Consider the following 15622-nt stretch of genomic DNA (forward strand, 5'->3'; position numbering starts at 1 on the left):
CAAAGCTCATCAGCATTGGGCATTCAAACACTCTCTCACATCTCGTATTAGTACCGCATTTTCCATCCCACATTAGATTAGAATTTTTGAATGCATCACAATTGTTTTATCAAGGTTCCACATACTTAATTGTATTAATTTTGTTTCTGTAGTTACCTAACTGTTATAATTCGAGACACATTCTCAATTATGTCCGTTTGTTCAACGAAATAGCGAGTGATGCTTGTATGTTTAAGATTTTTTGATGATTTAGCTTCATTATCACTATCTAAAATGTCTTTAGTCTTGCATATTACATTATTACATACTATTTTTTGTATGCATAAACATTTGTGTAACAAAAAAAAAGGTACTGTAATTTTGCAGTTCATGGGTAGTTCATGGGTACTATAGTATAGTAGGAAGCGCCGTTGAATTTGCCTCACTACACCCAAATTTCATTCCCCCTCCCCTGAATAAAAAAGAAATGTGCTGTAATTGTAGCTAAAGTTGATCCAAATTACAAGGAGCATAAACACAATTTGACCATATTTTCTAAGCACGCCTCATTTTCCATGTTGCATGGAATAGTTTGAAAAAATGTGGGATGGGAAAGAAACGTAAAATGAAAGCTTCCACCAATTTTCCAGTCCAAATGCCAAGCAATAGTTCACCTATGACTATCACTTTTGAAAGCTTCAGTGTCCGTCAATGACCAACTTTGTCATTTGCAGAATGATTCTGGGCAATGCAAATGGAGTCGTATTCAGACTCATTCGCTTTCGTCAAGGTCATCTTTGTCTTCGTTCTGTCACCATTCCTACTCCCACTCATGCGTCCGTACAGTCCTCTCGTTTCGCCTCAACTTCAAAACCCAAGAGTTTTAGTCCGGCTCGAGATGCAGACTTGTATTCGCTTAACAAAGAGATCTCCCATTTGATCCGAACTGGCCGGATAGCCCAGGCGAAGGAAGCGTTTGATAAGATGAAGCAGCGAAATGTGGTTACCTGGAATTCATTGATAACTGGGTATGTGAAAAATAGAGAGATGGCGAAGGCGCGTAAATTGTTCGATGAAATGCCCGAGAGAGATGTGGTTTCGTGGAATTTGATGATATCAGGCTATGTATCTTGTCGCGGAAATAGGTACATTGAGGAGGGGAGGAGTTTGTTTGATCAAATGCCAGAGAGGGATTGTGTTTCTTGGAACACAATGATCAGTGGGTATGCCAAGAATGGCAGGATGGGTGAGGCATTACAGCTTTTTAATAGTATGCCTGAGAGGAGTGTTGTTTCTTGGAATGCAATGATTACCGGGTTTTTACAGAACGGTGATGTTGCGCATGCAATTGAGTTCTTTGAGAGAATGCCACAACGGGATGGGGCTTCTCTTAGTGCGCTTGTGTCGGGGCTTATTCAGAATGGTGAATTGGATGAAGCTGAGAAGATTCTTCTTCAATTTGGGAGTAGGGATGGTGGAAGAGAAGATATGGTGCATGCTTATAATACATTAATTGCGGGTTATGGTCAGAGAGGAAGGGTTGAAGAAGCTCGGCACCTATTTGATCAAATCCCATTTTCTCATGAGAAGGGAAATGAGGGCAGTAGGAGGTTTGAGAGAAATTTGGTATCATGGAATTCCATGATTATGTGCTATGTGAAAACTGGAAATATTGCTTCTGCCAGGGAACTCTTTGACCAAATGATAGAACGAGATACTTTTTCTTGGAATACCATGATCAGTGGCTATGTTCATATGTCAAATATGGAAGAGGCCTCCAACCTCTTTTGTAAAATGCCAAATCCTGATACACTGTCGTGGAATACAATGATCTCGGGGTATGGCCAGGTTGGCTGTTTAGAACTGGCTCGTGATTTTTTCGAGAGGATGCCCGAAAAGAACCTGGTCTCTTGGAACTCCATGATAGAAGGGTATGAAAAAAATGAGGACTTTCTAGGAGCAGTTAAGCTCTTTTCTCAGATGCAACTTGAAGGAGAGAAACCTGATAGACACACTTTATCTTCAGTTCTTAGTGTGTGTACTGGGTTGGTGGATCTGCATCTTGGCATGCAGATTCATCAGCTGGTCACAAAGACAGTTATTGCAGATGTTCCAATAAACAACTCCCTTATAACCATGTATTCACGATGTGGTGCGATAAAAGAGGCAGAAACAATTTTTGATGAGATGAAACTGCATAAAGATGTAATCTCCTGGAATGCAATGATTGGAGGCTATGCATCTCACGGTTTTGCGGCAGAGGCTTTAGAACTTTTCACTTTGATGAAGAGGTTAAAGGTGTGGCCTACTTATATAACTTTTATTGCAGTGTTGAACGCATGTGCTCATGCAGGATTAGTTGAAGAGGGCCGGAGTCAATTTAAATCCATGATTAGTGAATTTGACATTGAGCCACGTGTTGAACACTATGCCTCCCTTGTGGACATCATCGGCCGGCATGGGCAGCTTGAGGAGGCCATGGCTTTGATCAATAGCATGCCCTTCGAACCAGATAAGGCTGTGTGGGGAGCATTATTAGGTGCTTGTAGAGTGCATCACAATGTAGACTTGGCCCGAGTTGCAGCTGAAGCATTAACGAGACTTGAACCCGAAAGCTCTGCTCCATATGTATTGTTATACAATATGTATGCTGATGTTGGACAATGGGATGATGCAACAGATGTGAGATTGATGATGGATAGAAATAATATAAGAAAGCAAGCAGGCTATAGTAGGGTAGATTCTTCACGTGGCTGAGGATATTTATGTGCTCATTGTATGAAGTAAGTGATTCAGTGCATTTAATTGGATATTCTTGCCTGTATTACCATGGAAAAGGACAAAGACACAATCGAGGAGAAAATGCAATGATTTAGACACTTAGGGAAAACGGTATATGCCCAGGACTGGGACAGCTGTGGGTACGCTGAGTGTAAACTGGGTTCTACAGACACGGTGTCAAGATAAGCTTCAATGAACAGTATGAACACTTTTTCAAGTGTCAATCTGGTGGAATGAGTCACACATGCTTCTGTTGGCATACTTAACTAGCCTGGAGACCTTGCATTTGTCCTTCTATTTGGTGCACCAGTCACAATAACTGATGAATATTAAGTTGGGTAATGCCAACAGACAGGTAAGTTGTTAATTTGACCTCTGGCCAAGCCCTGAGTTTTTAACTACTACCCAATAGGATAAATCTGCTTTGCTGCCTACAATTATTAGCTTGAGAAATTTTCGTGACCATGCACATTTGAACTCTTTTATATATACTTCTAGTGAAGGCTTGAATCACCAGGCATAATACTAGAATGACAGAAAGAGTGTGAAACCAGTCCATGTATGTATTAGAACTTCTAGACATTATTTGTATGTTTACAAATTGACTAACTATTTTATTAAATCTTGAATGTCTTTATTGTATACCTGCCTTTCCTATTTTATTTTGAAAACGATTCTATGTGTTCCCTCACCTCATCTATTTTCTCTCAAAACACTAAATACATTTTTAGATAGTTTTTAGTTTTGATTCTATTTATTTTCCCTCAATTTTTCCTTTCACCTCTCTCATCTCTTAGTCTCTCTCATTTCTCTCCTATGACCTATCTCTCTTTAGTTTATAAAAAGAACAGAAAAAAAAAAATCCTTATCAACTGGCCCCTAAGCTAGTCTAAAATCTCAATGATATGTTGTCTATCTACTCTACAACTTTGAAACTTGACAACTTGTACTTTCTAATCCTAATTTCTTCACATTCTAGTGAGATTACACTTCCAGTACTTTAGAATTAAGAAGTGTAGGAAAGTCATCGTTGAATATCAATGACAGATGTTTCATTTTTATTCTCTTTATTGCCCTCATTTCTACAATTCTGTCTCTGATTTTGATGAAGAATTCATGAGTGAACTTGCAGAGTGTTATAGTGGGCTCATTGCAAGAGGAAATACATTTCTTTCTTCCTCCCTTCTAATAGTATCTGAGAACTCATGAAAGAGCCTAAGTATGTCCAAGGATGTTCTTGGAAGTTGGAACTACCGTGCGAGATAGACAAGTCTCACAGTTCTATGGGGGATATTCTTTGGAATTTCCATGACAGGTGCAGAATTTTGTCACTTTCACATTGTTGAGACTAGTCTGGCTTTACAGTTGACTAGTCTGTTCATCAATTCATGACTAGATCAAATTAGTCTATGAATTGAATTATTTATTTGATCTGAACAATGAATCTTTGAGTTAAATAAGCAATCTAATGTTTTCACTGGTCAAAACAGCTGTGAATTTGCATTGTTTTGTCTTTCCAATGACATGTTACTTACATTTTGGAGGTGTTGAATGCAATCACCAATTTGTTTTGCATGAAATATGATATTAAGTTTCATTTGGCGTGGGAGAAAATTAGACCTTCAAAATGGCATCAGAAAAAACCTATTGATATTTGGATGCTTACTAGTGTCTAATTTAAGATGATCTAGACTTGCTCCTAGAACCTAGGTAGGAAAATCCAAGAAGAAACTACTGATATTCATTTGTATAAGCCAAGAACAAACCGTCGATATTCTAGGTACCAGAATTGGCATGTTGTGAATATTTATCTTTTGGTCCAAGCATGTTGTGAATCATAAGTGAATATCAAAGCTCCTGAAATACAGGCTATGTTTCTGAAGATCCTAGGTATCCATTTTCTAATGCATATGAGAGTGATAAGGTTTTGTCCTTTCACTATTGTCCATCTTGTGGATCATTATGAAATTCAACCTTGAACCATTACTTTAATCATGATTCATGAATCATTATGTGTATTTTAAAAAAAAGGATTTAACTATTTAAGTGGGTATTCTTTGAATTGAAACATTCCTTGCATAGATTGAACAGTCATGAAAAGACTTGCCCACTAAAGAAGTAGCCATCTGGATGGTTAATTGCTAAATTATGATAAACTTCCGTAGATGGTTCATAATCGTTGGATTATTAATGGTTGCAAGAAGAAAAAGACAAAATATGGTATTCAACTTGTGATTTATAGGGTAACGTGACTGTATGTTTAGTATAATATCAAATGACTTAAGGCATCTTCTACAAAAAAAAATGACCGGCCAAAAAAAATAACCCCTTCCGTTAAAAAAATTCAAATTAACATTATTTTTGCACACTAACGAAAATACTATTTTTTTTAAGGGTTGGGGGTCTTATGTTTGACAAAACATAGTATGGGGGTTAACTGTAAAAAATATTAGTTTGGGAGGCAAAGTGCGAACCCCCAATGCTTTTAGTTGAATATAGAATTATTACCCCATGTCTATTCTATATTTTCTCCCCATTGATGATAGTGGGCACAATTCAAATAATCTATGCAGTTTTAACATCTCCTGATCAACGAAATTTTAAAAAAAGAATATTCCTCTGTATCTCATATGAATTTTATAATTATAGGAATTAGTTCTATAAGCAATACAGGACTTAATGGAGCCGTTTTACAAATAAGTTCTCACAAATTTATTGGCGATGCACTAGTTTACGAGGACAAATTGTAATTAACCTTTTTAAAAGTTTTGATTGAAAGGTTATTTTAAGCAATCCGAATATTGATAAACCATTAGATAACTGCTATTTGAACACCTTTCCTTGTAACGCCCCCAATATAACTTTTCACATTTTATAATATCTCATTAAACACCCCCAACATTCTAAAATACCCTTATCTACACAAAAATAAGGGTGAGATTTTGAACTAAAAAAACGACCAAAATTATGTATGGTTTACGGTTTGCTCATGACAATAACTTTACACATTCGGAAGTTGAAGGAGATGCTCTTGATGTTATACTTGCAGTGAGGTGGGATGAAGAAGATCGTAGTCTGAAGGGTAAATTAATTGAAGAGGTGAAGAGGTGAAGAGGTGAAGAGGTGAAGAGGTGAAGGCTTTGTTAACATCTTTTGTTTCTGTGATGTGCAACTTCGTTCCTAAAGTTTGTAATTTGTTTGCTCATAGGCTAGCTAGGCATGTCATTTCTCTAGATGTTGTTATATATTATTGAATAAAACTTGCCTGCACCCCCTATTACACCAGCTGGCATCCCCATCCCTCTCTCTCTCTCTATCTCTCTCCTCTCTCTCTCTTTCTCTCTCTCTCTCTCTGTTTTTTTTCTCTCTTGTGACACCATCTGTCCCCCTAACACGGGGGCAGGCAAGTTCTTCTCTATATTATTTTATAGAGGAAGGTCCTTCATGGTTGGACCCATTACTTGTTGTTATATATTATTTTCATCACTTTCTAAGAATAACCTTTTTTACCCACAGCCACGCTACTATTCTATCGAACATTTTGAAGTTTTTTAAGAATAATCAAAGGATTACACTTGTAGAAGAATAATAAAACACAAGCTGGTGAGAGAATTAGTTGTGCGTGTTTTGCTCTCATAAGTCATAACAACCATTTAGGTCGCATATATACATTATTATTTGGTTCTTATATTTTTTTTAATTTTAGCTGCCCTACTTTTTAGTTTCCTCCAACATTTCTTATCATTTAACAATACAACCAAAACCATTAGCACGAACAAACATATTTTTACAAAATTGTTAGCATGTTGTGTCACATATATAAAGAGAACTTACATATGTATTGCATTTGTTTCGACACCAGGTGAGTGTGGCCTACAAAGTGACATGCTATATTGCTATATACATTCACAAGAAAAATGAAGAAGTTGTGAAAATGAGATAGTTTGATGTTGGACATAATTGCAAAGCTTCATGTGTTTTGTTTTTTAAAAATCAGCTACATGTGTCACCATGTTGTATGTTCCAATAGACTAAAGAGTTACGTGGTATTTTGTGGAGCCTTCTCACATCTTTGGCGTACGTGGAGCTTCTCCAATAGTCGTTTGAAGTGACAGAAAGTGAGACAAGAGGAGGTGCGGGCGTCTTTGTCCCATAAAACCAGGGACAGTGTGAGTTTGTTAATCACATTCCCAGCAAAACAAACTGCTTCCAATCAAATGCGATTAGCGATTAATCTCTCGTCCCAGATTGACTGAGTGCCGCCACCGCGACCCACCTCGTCGATTCCATAACCGAACTCGATCTTCAATCAACTGCTTGCTCCATCATCATCGATTTGATCAAAGTGATTTGGTTGCTGCTGTTCTGAGTTCTGAGGATGATGAATAAGAGGCCGCGAACAAGCACCGACAAGGCTGTGGTCAATGTCTGGCAGCGGGAGGTCGGCGAGCTCTCCACCAGGAATTTCGCTCACCGGCTCGCTGGCTCTGAGGTCTTATCCTGAGTAACCTTAACCCGGGCCAATTTCTTTTCGTTTTTTCATTATGATTTTTGGATAAAATTTTGGTTGAATGATTTCTCATTGTGTAACTGGGATAATAAGCTAATTCCTGTATTGGGTTTTGGAGCATTTGTGAAATTCATTCAGGTCATATTTCTGTGTTGCTAGATTAAAGTTCGATGCTTTTCTTTGTTCCTGGAGGTATTGTTTGTTCATCAATCAATAGGGAATTAATTAGTTTGTTCTGTTTGGTTCCCGCGAAAGTGACGGTAAGGAAGAGAAAAAATTTTGGAAAGTGGCTTCCTTTCTTCAGTGTCTTATGGAATATGCTTCCTGTCGTTCTAGCAACTTAACTGATGAATAGTGAAATGTGGCTGAGATACCTTGTTGGGAAACTCACTGAGAGTGCCAATAAAGAGTCCTATTGGGGGTTGGCGTATTGCGGTTTTAAGATTTTGAAAATTATATGATTGACTCTTGAGTAATGCTCATTTGGGAATGAATTTCATGCTCAAATTTCTCAGGAGAAGGTTTGGATGGGTGTGTTATATGTAGTTTGAAGTGGTACTTTTCCCATATTGTACAAAGCTCTAATTAAATATTTGTGTCTCCCTTTTCTTTGTTCCAGGATCTCGTGCTCCGACTTGATATCCATAGGAAGCTTGAAAAGCATAGAGGATGTGTGAATACTGTAAGCTTCAATGCAGATGGTGATATTCTGGTTTCAGGCTCTGATGACAAGCGGGTTATACTATGGAATTGGGAAACTGGTCAAGTTAGGCTTAGCTACCATTCAGGTCATAGTAACAATGTTTTTCAAGCAAAGATCATGCCTTATTCAGATGATCGAAGTATTGTCACCTGTGCTGCTGATGGGCAGGTACTTCCTTTGTTTAAAAGCAGTGGCAGCATTTCTTGAAATACCCCTCTTTGTCATTAAATTGACAATTAAAATCCCCTTTTTCATTAAAATGCCATACCAGCCTTGTGATGATAGTTTAAGATGCACAAGCCTCTTATTTTATTAACGGAGCAATCTTCATCAACCACAACTTCCTCCTATGTTTCTATTTATATTTTAAAGAGTGTCATGAATTGAAGAGGGGGACACGGGCCATTGGTTCACTAAACTATTGCACTAACAGGTCTTTTATGACAAGCTGCATTAACAACTGCTACTGTTATCTTATTTTCCACCTTCTTCAACTGTTCTTCCATTCAAAAATGTTTTTACCTGCTGATATTTTGATCAAAAGTCTGTCTATTTTGTTTTGTAGCATAAAGAATTTTTTTATTTCTAATGAGTACATTTGATCAATTTTAGGTGAGACATGGTCAAATTTCTGAACAAGGACAAGTGAGAACTTCATTTCTGGCCAAACATCAGGGACGCGCACATAAGTTGGCTATTGAGCCTGGGAGCCCTCATATTTTTTATACGTGTGGTGAAGATGGATTGGTGCAACATGTGAGTTCCCATTTCCCTTGCTATTGTAATCATTAATACTGTATTTTTTTTTCTGAGAAGTTGTGTACGCTTGGAGATGCTTAAAAATAGTCAATGTTCTTGAAAGTTGAAGATCCCTCCATCTAATGAACTTGCTTGGAGGCTTTACAGATTGAGATGTGAATCTTTGATCTGTTAATCCTTTCCTTGATTTTTCATGTTTTTGCATTGACCCCAAAATTTCCAAATCTAAACGCTGGTTGATTCTCAGCCTGGAGATGCCAATGGGCAATTGTAAATAGTAAGACCATGCAATTCTTAATGCATGTTGCTGTCGCCGGTCCTTTCCTTTCAAGGTTGATGTTTGGCTTTGTTTCTTGTACTGCTGGGTTGTACAGCCCTTTGACTTGGTTATTTCTTTACAGTTTGATCTGAGAACTGAGGCTGCTACAAAACTTTTCACATGTCAACCGCTTGGTGGTAGAAGGAATAACATGCGAGTCATCTATCTGAATGCAATTGCAATTGACCCAAGAAACTCAAATCTCTTTGCAGTAGCAGGTGCTGATGAGTATACTCGACTTTTTGATATCCGCAAGTATAAGTGGGGCGGATCATCTGATTTTGGTCAACCCGCAAACTTCTTTTGCCCACCACACTTGATTGGTGATGAGCAAGTTGGAATTACAGGCTTGGCCTTCTCAGAACAGAGTGAACTTCTTGTCTCATACAACAATGAGTACATCTATCTTTTTACACGAGATATGGGATTGGGACCTAATCCAATTCCAACCTCTCCGGTGTCCATGGGCAGTGATGCAAGTGAAATGGGTGGTGATCTTCAGTCTGAAGGATCTCCATCAACTATGGATACTGATGAAAAAGTTGCTCCGCAAGTTTACAAGGGCCACAGTAACTGTGAGACAGTAAAAGGTGTGAGCTTCTTTGGTCCTAAATGTGAGTATGTTGTGAGTGGATCTGACTGTGGGCGGATATTTATTTGGAAGAAAAAGGGTGGGGAGCTGATTCGTGTTATGGAAGCAGATAACCAGGTGGTAAACTGTATTGAGTCTCATCCTCACACCACGATGCTTGCAAGCAGCGGAATTGATAAGGACATCAAGATATGGACCCCAAAGTCCCTTGTGAGAGCTACTTTGCCCCAGATCATTGAACAGGTATGCTTTGTTATCATGAGCTATTTATTTATTTCAAAAATCTATGAGGTTCTAAATTTCGCGTCATGGACCCATGTGCATGACTTGGAAAAGGTTAATTTTGCTCATGCTTCTTTCCCATGGTGCCTACATCGCCCATTCCATTTGAGTTTTGGATGGTGATGCAAGGCACTGAAGATTAGGTCCCTTCTCTTCAGGGACAAGTGGAAAGAAAAAGTGGTGGGATGGGATGGGAGTGGAGTTGGGTGTTGTCAGGACAACTTTCTCACTTATGCCAAACGTTGACATGTTGGGTACTGTTGTGGTCCTAAATATTTTTGTGTCTGCTCTAAAGGCAGAAATTACATTTTAGATTGCTCATTAGTGCTTCAATGGTTTACTTTATGCATTGGCGACAACTCATTGATCCTCTCCATTCTTTCTAAAACCCCAACATTGCATAGAGATTCAGTTGGTTCTGGGACTTTGCAGGATGGAATAGAAAGCTGATTTGGTGCAGCTTGACTGGGTCGCTAACCCATCTAGGTAGTCCTAGAAGTGCCTGTATGTATGTCAATGTTAGTACTATGATGTTAATATATAAATGATTTAGATATGGATAGGGCTATAATAGTATAATACCAATGCCAGAAGCTATATGACAGCAGAGGAACTAATTTCTCTGCTGTGACTTGTTTGGTAAAGGTCTTGATACCTGGCCGAAGAGTTTGGTATGCTAGTGCTGATGATGATGATGATGATGAGGAGGATGAGGATGAGGATGAGGATGAGGATGAGGATGAGGATGAGGATGATGATGATGATGATGATGATGATGATGATGATGATGATGATGATGACTACGACAACAATGACGAGGACGACAATGATGATGAAGACGATGATGGTGGTGATAACAATGACATGAAGGTGGCAGCGAGTGAAGATGATGTTGATGATAACAATGATGATAGGTTTTTTTATGGTTATGATGATGCCATTGATGATTATGATGATGATGCTATTGATGATTATGATGATGATGCTATTGATGATTATGATGCTGTTGATGATTATGATTTTACACCTGTGTGTCCAGCAGAAACCCAAGGCTAGGGGCTGGATGTACCGCGTATCCTCTCCCCAGGAATTGATGTTGCAACTTTTTTCGCTACAAAGGCGAAGGGCAAGCCCAGAGCGCACGGGGGAAAACTCATCTGCTGGTCGGGAACTTCTAGAGCTGATAATGACCTTTGATGCTAACAGTGATGATGATTCTGAAGGTGGAGGAGACACCTCCAGTCAGGAGGATTTGTTTAGTTGAGTGTCACTGGAGCACTTCTGTTGATAGTAATTGTACATAACATACGATTAAGTTCCAACTTTTTCGAGGGAGACACTGCGAATTTTCATGTCTACTGGTTATCTTCTATTTCATGTTATTTGACTCATCTCCTCTTCATTCGTGGTATTCTTATTTCCTTTTTCACTTTGTGCATATATGATGGGGTTATTTTAAATTCGGGGGTATTTATGTGAAAAGAGAGGAAACATTGCAGCATGATGAAAAGATTCATGTGTTTTGTACAATCTGACATTATATTATCAAAGAGAAATGTGGCAGTGTTATCAAAAGTTTGAAATAGCTATTAACATGCAAGTCTGTGATAAGAGCAGTACTCATAAATTCGTAACAGAACATCAGACACTTCTAAGTTGGTCACTACTCAAAAAGGAAAAAAGAAAGAAAAATCATGTGTTATTGTTACACTATAACAATAAACAAAGGATGGAGAGAGGTTGGGGAAATGAGTTAAGATCGAGGGATTATTCTCAACCATATTTCTTTTTGCTGATTTTAAATGCATGGACGTACTTCATTTTATCTTTTGCTCACTCTTGGATTTATAATACACGAATAAGGTTAAAAAATAGAGGAAAAACAAGTAGCGGATCCAGAACTAGGATTGAGATAAGAGTTTTTTTTTAAAATAACCATGGAGATAAGAGTTTGACTTTGACCCCTTTCAATGTGACCAAAACAAAATAAGGGCAATGTTTTTGACTTTTTTCTTTGTGTGCTATTATTTGCACACTTTTTTTTTCTTTTTGCACACCTCTTTTACATTTTTTTTCTCATTTCACACCCCTACACTCCTCCCACTATTGAAATTTCTCATATACACACTCCTCCCAATTACCTAAATATCTCAATTTATTAATCTTAACAAATTTCTCTTACACACCCCACCCAATTCATTCAAACAATACACACTCACCATCTCTTTTTTCTCCCGTACACACCCTCTCCCCTTTTTTTTTCCTTCTTCTTCCCCCTACCCGAGGCACCACCACCACGGCACCACCAAAACAGCCACCACCACCCTCATTTCCTCTCTCCTCTCGCCCAAGTTGACAGCAAAAAAAAAAATTGGGTGCAGGTGGTTTGGTGGACCAGTGCCGAACCACTTGCGCCCAATTTTGTTGTTGTTGTTGTCTGCTTGGGCGAGAAAAGAGAGAGAGAGAGAGAGAGAGAGAGAGAGAGAGAGAGAGAGAGAGAGAGAGAGAGAGAGAGAGAGAGAGAGAGAGAGGAAAGTTGAAGGTGGTGGTGATGGCTGTTATGGTGGTGCCGTGGAGGTGGTGCATGCAGAGAGAGAGAGAAGGAAGAAAGTGGTGGCTTGGGTAAGGGGAAGAAGAAGAAAAAAAAAAGGGAGGGGGTGTGAACGAGAGAAAAAGAACAAGAGAGAAAGAGGGGAGGGGTTGTGTGGTCTTTTTTCTTGGATTTTTTTTTTTAAATAGGGATGTGCAAAAAAGAAAAAAAAAAAAAAGGTGTGCAAAATAGCAGCACTTTTTCCTTTTTTGTCTCATATAAAGTTATAGACATCTAATTTAAAAGACAACCAGACAGAGAAAAAAAATCCTAAAAGACAACGAAGGCCAGTTCGGCCTGGAAGCCCAAAAGATCCAATTCTAAGAGGATCAGCCCGACCCAAACCAATTTTGGTCCAGGAGGAGCTAATCCTCCAATTCACGGCACCTCCCGCGATATTTTTCTCGACTACTTTTATCAGGCTGACTGTGACTCACTGAGTCATCTCATCTCATTCACTTCCTTCCTTCCTTCCTTCCTTCCTCGCATCGATTCAGTTGCACGCCATGGAAACCCTAATGATGAGCTCGTCTTCTGCTACGATCATGTCGTCCTCTTCGCCCTTCTCGATCTTCTCTCCCAGAAGAACTCTCTCTCTCCGGCCTTTTCACCTCCCACAAGCCTCCAAAGGTAATCAACTTCTTTTCGTGTCCCTCTTTTGCTCCGTTCGGTTGCCAATCAAACATTACAATTTTCAAAAGTTTTGAAATTTGATGAAAGCGTGGGTCGAGGTTTGGAAGATTCCGATTTTTCCTAGCAGCCAAACAGAGCATTGTGTTTCGTTTTTGTTTTCATATTTTGTGGATTCTTTATCTGATGGGAGTGTAAATTTTGAATTCAGGAAATGAGAATGACTCCAATCGTCAATCGGATTCCAAAGACATCAATAGCCTTCCAATTCTCAGTAATCGCCACCTCTCTCTCTCCCCACTCTCCAAGGTTCTCTCTCCTTGCACTTTTCTTCCTAACCTTTGTTTGGTAACTTAGAAATTAAGCCAAAGATCAGAAACTAGAAATATTGAGTCAGATGTTTGATGCTGTTTTTTTTTTTTTCCAGAATTAAAAAAGATGCACAAAAGTTACTTAAGGAATCTAATGCTGCGTTTGGATTTTGAGATGTCAAAGTTAATAGATTTTGGTTAATCTTTATAGTTAAATTACTTGGATAAAATTTTAACAACTCAAATATTGGATTTATATATAAAGAAGGAGAAGAAAGATAATATTTTTTTCTCTATCAAATCCATTGATACATGGATTGCAAATGATAATATCCTTGGTGGTTTTTCTTATTGAAATCGAAATCCTTTCTCTTAAATCCTTGCATGCAGATGCAACCTAATTTTTATAAATTTACCTCATTTGCATAACATTTTTCAGCAACCTTACTGAATATAGCAATTTGCCAATAGATATGCTTTTGTTACAAAATTATGTATGTTCGTGTTAGGATTGGGCGGCCATGAACTGTTATTGTGTAACCTTTGATTGTGTTAATGAAATTTTATTCATTAAAAACATTATGTTAGGACACAGCAATGGGACTGGTGCTGAGTGCGGCCACAGGAAGAGGGTGGACTACAGGTTCTGGGATGGAAGGGCCTCCTGCTCCTGCTGGCATTCACACCCAATCTAGCACAGAAAATGTCTCCACTTTTCCCTGGTCTCTCTTCACAAAATCACCTCGACGGAGGATGCGCGTAGCTTTCACTTGTAACATTTGTGGGCAGCGGACAACCCGGGCAATTAACCCCCATGCATACACTGATGGCACTGTCTTTGTGCAGGTACATAGGATTTAATCTCAGGCCAAAAATAAAAGAACTTAGGATTTAATCATGGAGCTCAATATTGACTGCTATTCTTATTTTGGGTAGTTATCTGATTTCAAATGGGGAAAAGTTAAGCATGAAAATATGAGAAAAAGATAAATAATATTGTTATTAATATAAGCTTTGACTGCACTAAGAAAAAGATACAGTTGACAATTTCCTAACGATTATGCTTGTTTTATTTATGGTTCTGTAGTGTTGTGGATGCAATGCATTTCATAAGCTCGTGGATAATTTGAACCTGTTTCATGAGATGAAGTGCTATGTGAGCCCAAGTTTTAATTACAGAGGTAATGGATGGGATGATGTTGACTTCAAATATCTCGACGATGGCAATGATGACATATTTCCCATCCAATGAGGTGGATGGAGACTCACTTATGGAGAATGTATATTCTGCACTGGAGTATTGGAACCTTAACCTAGTTTTCATGTATATGTCACTATCTAGGTTTATCCATATGGTCGCTTATTCAAAATTCAGCATTGGATTGTCTGGATTGTTGTTTACAGCTTAGTAAGAGATGTTTGAATGGCAAAAAGCGGATTACAGATAAATATTATTTGGAGGTAATGTATAGTAATTGTTCTAACAATGTGCACATATGAATGCAATGCCTGAATTTTGAAGCTTGTTCGACATATTCAATGACTCTTCTTAAGCTGTTGAATGAGTTTTTATGTGTTCATTCGACATCTACTTCTGTGAAGGGGACAGATTTTTCTTGGTTGAGATTGCAGCGCTGAGGAATTTTTCAATAAATATAACAGATGGTCCTTTAAAAGCTTCTTCGTTGCTTCTTCCATTTGCAGGCTTTTCCTTTCTTTTCATCTCCTCTTCAGTCTCTTTTTTCACCATTACCATCTTGACCTCTCCCTTGCAATATGATTTCACTCATCGGTTACAACTTTTTTTTCCAAAGTTTTTTATTTTACCAATGAAAACAATAATAAAAAACTAAAACAATTAAAAAATGAAAAAAGAAAAGCAAGAGGCTGATATGGTGACATAGTTATTAACAACTCACACATCATTTCCTAAAATTAAACTTACAAAACCAATCCCCGGCCAAAAAAAAACTTACACAACCAACAACAGGAAATGAAGGCCATATTCTGGAAATGTTTGTCAAATACAAATTTTGTTTACATGCTATTCGACATGCTGGAAATGGAAAATGAAATTGTGAACGATACAAATGGAACTTTCAATGCTTGATGTGTTTATACTTTGGACTAAGCTGAACTGGAGCATATGTATGATTCCTCATAGGC

General features: G+C 38.2%; 3 protein-coding genes across 8 annotated transcripts; all 3 read left to right on the forward strand.

Moving 5' to 3' along the window:
- The first annotated feature begins 690 nt into the window (after positions 1–690).
- On the forward strand, positions 691–3402 carry MEF9 (mitochondrial editing factor 9). The gene has a single exon (XM_086255075.1). It carries the CDS (start codon positions 691–693, stop codon positions 2734–2736), a length of 2046 nt encoding a protein of 681 aa, XP_086111201.1. The 3' UTR covers positions 2737–3402.
- Positions 3403–6942: 3540 nt separating this feature from the next.
- LOC147276354 (Transducin/WD40 repeat-like superfamily protein) lies at positions 6943–11316 on the forward strand. Of its 6 annotated transcripts, XM_086254083.1 has the most exons (7): positions 6943–7252; positions 7890–8141; positions 8586–8729; positions 9134–9886; positions 10571–10657; positions 10694–10795; positions 10968–11316. In XM_086254083.1, the coding sequence occupies exons 1-7, from the start codon at positions 7139–7141 to the stop codon at positions 11187–11189; spliced, it is 1674 nt and encodes a 557-aa protein (XP_086110209.1). In that variant the 5' UTR covers positions 6943–7138; the 3' UTR covers positions 11190–11316. The 6 variants fall into 6 exon arrangements, with proteins under 6 accessions (XP_086110209.1, XP_086110208.1, XP_086110210.1 ...); XM_086254082.1 differs by having other exon boundaries at positions 10571–10795; XM_086254084.1 differs by having other exon boundaries at positions 10571–10839; positions 10965–11154.
- Positions 11317–12814: 1498 nt separating this feature from the next.
- LOC147276355 (Zim17-type zinc finger protein) lies at positions 12815–14980 on the forward strand. The gene is made up of 4 exons (XM_086253168.1): positions 12815–13145; positions 13357–13454; positions 14045–14302; positions 14544–14980. Exons 1-4 carry the CDS (start codon positions 13022–13024, stop codon positions 14706–14708), a joined length of 645 nt encoding a protein of 214 aa, XP_086109294.1. The 5' UTR covers positions 12815–13021; the 3' UTR covers positions 14709–14980.
- The last annotated feature ends 642 nt before the right edge of the window (positions 14981–15622 follow it).

The sequence above is a fragment of the Dryas octopetala genome, chromosome 8 (genome assembly GCF_963921425.1).
Source record: "Dryas octopetala chromosome 8, drDryOcto1.1, whole genome shotgun sequence".
Lineage (NCBI taxonomy): Eukaryota > Viridiplantae > Streptophyta > Magnoliopsida > Rosales > Rosaceae > Dryas > Dryas octopetala.